Source organism: Camelus ferus, chromosome 21 (assembly GCF_009834535.1).
Source record: "Camelus ferus isolate YT-003-E chromosome 21, BCGSAC_Cfer_1.0, whole genome shotgun sequence".
Taxonomy (NCBI): domain Eukaryota; kingdom Metazoa; phylum Chordata; class Mammalia; order Artiodactyla; family Camelidae; genus Camelus; species Camelus ferus.
In genome coordinates this window covers 19,260,325-19,265,748 of record NC_045716.1, presented here as the reverse complement: position 1 = coordinate 19,265,748, position 5,424 = coordinate 19,260,325, and the positions used below count along the sequence as shown (strand labels likewise).

At 42.3% G+C, this 5,424-nt stretch overlaps 1 protein-coding gene and 1 pseudogene across 1 annotated transcript; both read right to left on the bottom strand.

Moving 5' to 3' along the window:
* On the bottom strand, positions 1-912 carry LOC102503465 (60S ribosomal protein L34-like). Its single transcript, XM_032463957.1, has one exon. The coding sequence runs from the start codon at positions 811-813 to the stop codon at positions 442-444; it is 372 nt and encodes a 123-aa protein (XP_032319848.1). The 5' UTR covers positions 814-912; the 3' UTR covers positions 1-441.
* A 2,528-nt stretch (positions 913-3,440) lies between these two features.
* On the bottom strand, positions 3,441-4,897 carry LOC116658819 (annotated as a pseudogene).
* Positions 4,898-5,424: the final 527 nt, after the last annotated feature.

Here is a 5,424-nt window from a genome sequence, read left to right as displayed (position 1 = left end):
AATATTCATCGAGTGCTTATACTGAGTTTCTTTTATTAAAGCTCCTAGTGGTATAGCAATCAAAATGATAAACAGTATCACTGCTTTCATGGGGCTTATATTTAGTAATGTGCTAGAATAGACAAGATTATTTTAGAAAAATTACAATGGATTTCTTGATCTAGCAGATATCCAGATATAATAATAAATCTATACTAATTAAAACAGCATAAAACTGGCATAAAAATAGCCAAAACAGATCCATATAAAGGAACAGAATCCAAAAACAGATGTGTACACATATATTAATTTGGCATACGAAAAAGAAGAAAAGATTATGATTGAACAGATACCACCTAGATATGCGCAAATATAAAGCACTTTGTCTTCAGGGTTTTTTTTTTTTTTTCACTTTTTTATTACTCAAAAACACTTCACTTTTTGAAACGTAGCTTTCTGACCCTATGCTTGTGCTTTCAACACTTTCACAATGATTTTCTGTTCCTCATTTAAAAAAGCGCGCTCGATCCCATCACGGACACATCCAGCACACGTGGAACCACCAGAAGCCCAGCTGACACGTTTTTTCGTTTTAGACAATTTCATAAGAACTTTAGGTCTCACAGCATGAACTGCTCCAAGTCGGCCAGGGCACATGCCGCATGCGCATTTTGGTGCTTTCCCAATTTTCTTGGTATAAAGGTAAATAATTCTATTATCAGGGGTCTGGGACAGCCTAGTTTTGTTAGAGGTTGTATTGTAGGACAGCCTACCACAGAATGTCAAACGCTGGGCCATTCTAAATGTGTCTAGATACCGCCCCGGAAGACTCATCAGATTTATTTTTAACTTTACTTCTTGGCTCTGAGCTCCAGTGCGATTATAGAGCCAACAACTGTTCAAAACAACAACAACAAAACCCCATCCAGTCGTTTCTCTCCCTGTTTGATATCACCAGACCAAAGAAAGGTTCTCACTTGATTCTCAACTGATGCTAGGAAGCACAACACAGGCTCTAATTTGCGGGTTGGCATCTAGGAAAAAGAGAAAATCAACAGGAAGACATATTTTGGAAAGCCCATCTCTCACCCACATACGGAACACTAATGGGTGATGAGTCCCTCTTAGGGCCTCTTGACCCCTGCTCTACATCTCATTTCCTCTCCTCCTCAACTCAGGCATTTTCTGAAGCCCCTTCCAATGGACTACAGAAATGCTCAAAGAGACAAAGACGCCTGTTCCTTATTGGCTCCTTTGCTCGCTGCTCCCAAGAAGTGCTGCTCCCCGACCCTCACTTCTAGTTCTTTTCCTTATTCTAAAGCCTGTGTGTTCAGGGCAGGGAGGGGAGCATCAGCAAATACAGCTCACCGCAGGCAGACAAGGTCTTACACACTAACGCGGACGTGCTCAGAGTGGTCAGGGGATTCCTTTCAGAGGATCTGTCAGGTCAAAACTATTTTCATGATAATACTGACGTTTATTACTTTTTCCACTCATTTCCTCCTCTGAGAGTTTTCCAGAGGCTACATAATACGTGATATGGCATCAGTTTATACACAGAAGCACACATGAGAATCCAGATATCTTCTACTAAGCCAGATGTTAGAAAGATTTGAAAAAATGTAAATCAGGGCCATTCTTCTAAACATTTTTTGTTGCTTATACTTGTTCGTAGTTATATGTTATTAGGTTAGCATGTAATAGGTTTATTGTTATTCTCAAGAGAGTTAATTAAAAAACATTTTCACTTTTTTCAGTTTTAACTTCTACTACAGTAAAATAATATAAACAAAAGCTCTTAGGTTCTTCAATAGTTTTTAAAGGGTTTCTTGATCAAAAAGTTTAGGATGGCACCAGCCTTTTAAAGAGCCAGCTTAACCACATCCACATAAACAGGTAATGAAGCCCTCAATAAACCTCACTTGAATAAATGAGTGAATTAAAGAACTGGTATACTAGGTTTCAAAGGATACAAGTATAATATGAATTAGATTTATGAGCATATAATTTTCCACATAGTGCTTCTTATACAGGAAATATGTAAAGCATGAATGTTTTCTTCCTTGATATCAGAACAAGACCCACCAGGTTCAGAACTGGGAATTTAACATCATAGCTCCTATATGTGTGAGCTCTGATTAGGAAGACATCCTAGGATGCCGGTAGGGTAAGTAACAATGCCCTTCACCGCGATGCACTTGAATTTGTACCTCTAGCTCTTGGTAGAGATTGGGATGGTTCTGGTTCACAGGACCCAGAGAGGCTGGCTCTGGCTTGAATTCCCGTGTTGGGTCCCACCTTGGTAATAACTCCCAAACTTATAAATTTTAAACACCAGACCTGAGTTAGGAAAACTGGAGGTATTCTAGTAGATCATAGCAGTCAGTGACTTCAGCCCTTCAGACAATCCAGGACTGAGTAACGACTCTGGGAAAGAAACTGGCACCTTTTTGTTTCCAGGCTCCTTCCCATCCCTACAGTCAGAACTGCACCAAAGGATTCTTTCTGCGGGTTGTGTAGTGCATGACAGTGCCACATCTAAGGGAGTACCATTCACATCTTGGGACATCACAGGTTTATGATCATTTCCCAGGAGAGGCAATAGAGTAATTATGGTAAATTTTGACAGAAATGTCTAGGAGAGGGGATGCTTTTTTCTAAAATATACAAAAGCACCCTATAGGCTAGCAGCAGTCCTGCCTCCACTATTCACTGAAGGCCCTAATTTTGCTAAAGAAGTTTCTGCTTCTTGTAAGTTGATTCAATATAAAGAGCAGGAGACAATGATGGAGTAACTAGATTCAAACCCTGACTCTGCAGCTGTCCAGTTTTACATGCCTGGGCAAATCAATTCCAATGTATACCTTAGCTTCTTCACTTACAAAACAGGGTGCAGGCCATGAGGTAGCACTAGGGAGGGGAAAGAGCATGTAGGCAAGGCTCAGCCCAGCTTTCGTGGGGTGGGGGTAAAAGGCAGACCAGTAAAAGAGAAACCAGTGCGCTTATACCGAAGTTTGAAAACAAATAAAAACATGGTGGACAATTGCATAAGGCCAATTAAATTAACGAATTTCATCTTCCCTTCGGAAGGTCCCCTGGCCTCAAGCAGGGGGAATAAAACTCTACCTAAGTATTAGCTATGAATATGGTGACCAAAGTCTTAAAAAGGTGTTTTTCTTAGTTTTTAAGCCATTGGTTTGTAGAGAAAGCATTTTATTTCCTCCTCTACTCTCTTTCATCATCCTTTTCTTCACAGTTAAGGCTTCATGCTTGTGAAAGGAATAACTTTTTGGTGTGTGTGTGATTAAATGTGAAAGTTAGTTAAGCAGAATAAAATTTCTGGAGCATCTTCTAACGTGTCTAATATGAATCTTCACTTTTTTGTGCTATTTGGCAGAAATAAGAATGGAATAGGACTCCCAGGGCCTTTTACCTGGTTTCACGGGAATATGACTGGCGATCTAAGACGAGACGTCACCTGAGATGACATTCCAGAAGCAGACGCCACAGGAGTCTCCCGGTGTTGTGGAGGAGTGAGTACACGAAGAGATGCTGTCACAGTCTGGACGCACTGAGAGCTGAGTAGTATGTTTACCATGGCTTTGTGAAGAGCAACTCTGACCTTCTTGTTCCTGAGCTGAACATGACAGGACGCACCATGGGTCACTGAGATGAGGCTGTCCTGCCCCCAGGGAACTCTGGGATTTAGGCCTGAGGTGGATGATGGAGGCACAGCCATAGTGGATGATGACCACTGTGCAGTGGGAGATGCAGGTGGCAAAGGCCGCCTTCTGATCCTCTAGGTGGAAAAACCCTTAAGATTCCAATGCAACCTTAAGATTATGAAGCAATCTTAAATATGGGGCAGAAGATGGAACAAAGGAGATGAAGATCAGGCCCATGGGTAAAACAAGGCCACAAATGCAACAACAAATTGATAATATCACCGACAGACTGTGTGGGCCAGCTCCAGCAGGTGCCTCCCATCACAGAAGGGAGAGATGTCAAAGGTGTCACAGAAAGGGAGGCCAAATACAGCTGTTACCTGTACAATGGTCATTTCCAAGGCAACTCTCAGCGACCCAGATGCTAACTGGCAAAGACCTCCTACCTGTGATGGCTGTGATGGTGAATTTTATGTGTCAACTTAACTGGGCTAAGAGTTGTCTAGAGAGCTAACTGGTAAAATATTAATTCTAGGCATGTCTTTGAAGATGTCCTCAGAAGAGATTAGCAATTATATCAGTAGACCAAGTAAAGACAATCACCCTTACCAATGTGGGCTGGCATCACCCAATCCATTGAGAGCCTGAATAGAACAAACAGAGCCAGAGGAAGGGCAAACTTTCTCTGCTTGAGCTGAGACATCCATCTTCTCTTGCTCTCAGACATCAGTGCTCCTGGTTCTTGGGCTTTTGGACTCAGACTAGAATTTACACTATCTGTCCCCCTGATTCTCAGGCCCTCAGACTCAGACTCAATGACATGACCAGCTTTCCTGGTTCTTTAGCTTCCAGATGGGAGATTATGGGACTTCTGGCCTTCATAACCACATGAATCAATCCCTATAATAAATCTCTTATATGTACCAACATATATCCTCCTGGTTCTGTTTCTTTGGAGAACTCTAATACAATGACTGAACACCATAGAGGGGTTGCAGGTGGCCACACAGTGTTCATATTACATGGCCATGAGCAGGAAACAGTTGTTGGTTGCCCAGGTGAAATGGAAGAAGAGCTGAATGCCACAGTTTTGAATGACAATGGGCTGTAAGGACTCAGGAGAGCAGACAGAATGCAGGCAATAACAGCCAGAGTGTAGCAGGTCTCAGAGATGGACGGCATGCTAAGAAGTACAATGGAGTATGGAGGTGATGACCCAAGTGAATAATAGTCACAGTGATGACACTGCCAGAAAGTCAGTAGGTACAAAATCAGTAGGATTCCCCCCGCCCCCACCGCCACCAAAAAGGGCAAGCTTTGCCACCACCCAGAGCTAGAGAAATCAGTAACATCAGTGGAGTCTGGCCTTAACACTGAGGAGAGCCTGGATCTAAATGAGCTGGACAAAGGAAAGGGAGGTATGAGGCTCTAACTACACAACAGACTACGCAGTGCTTTGAGCAGCACTCTTGAACAATGTCTCAAGCTCAGGAGTCATCAGTTCTTTTCTACTGGCCAAAAACTCAGCATCCTTGGGAACAAATTAAGAAGGTTATTATGATTTACTGCAATTAGGGCAGGGGATGGAGGGAGGGAACATTTCAACATAAAATGAACAACAGAATTATGAAAACAACTCACCTTACCTGATCATTAAAGAAGTGGGTTCAGGTCAAAGAGGAAGCAAGTGTTGAGTGAGCCTGGCACTTCAACTTCTTTTATACTCTACTCATCCCTGATCTGGGTCTCTGATGACACAATGAGGAGGCGGCAACACAGT

Bases quoted from the DNA above. Each gene is read 5' to 3' on its own strand.
- LOC102503465 (XM_032463957.1), bottom strand. From the start codon at position 813: ATGAGTCTTCCGGGGCGGTATCTAGACACATTTAGAATGGCCCAGCGT.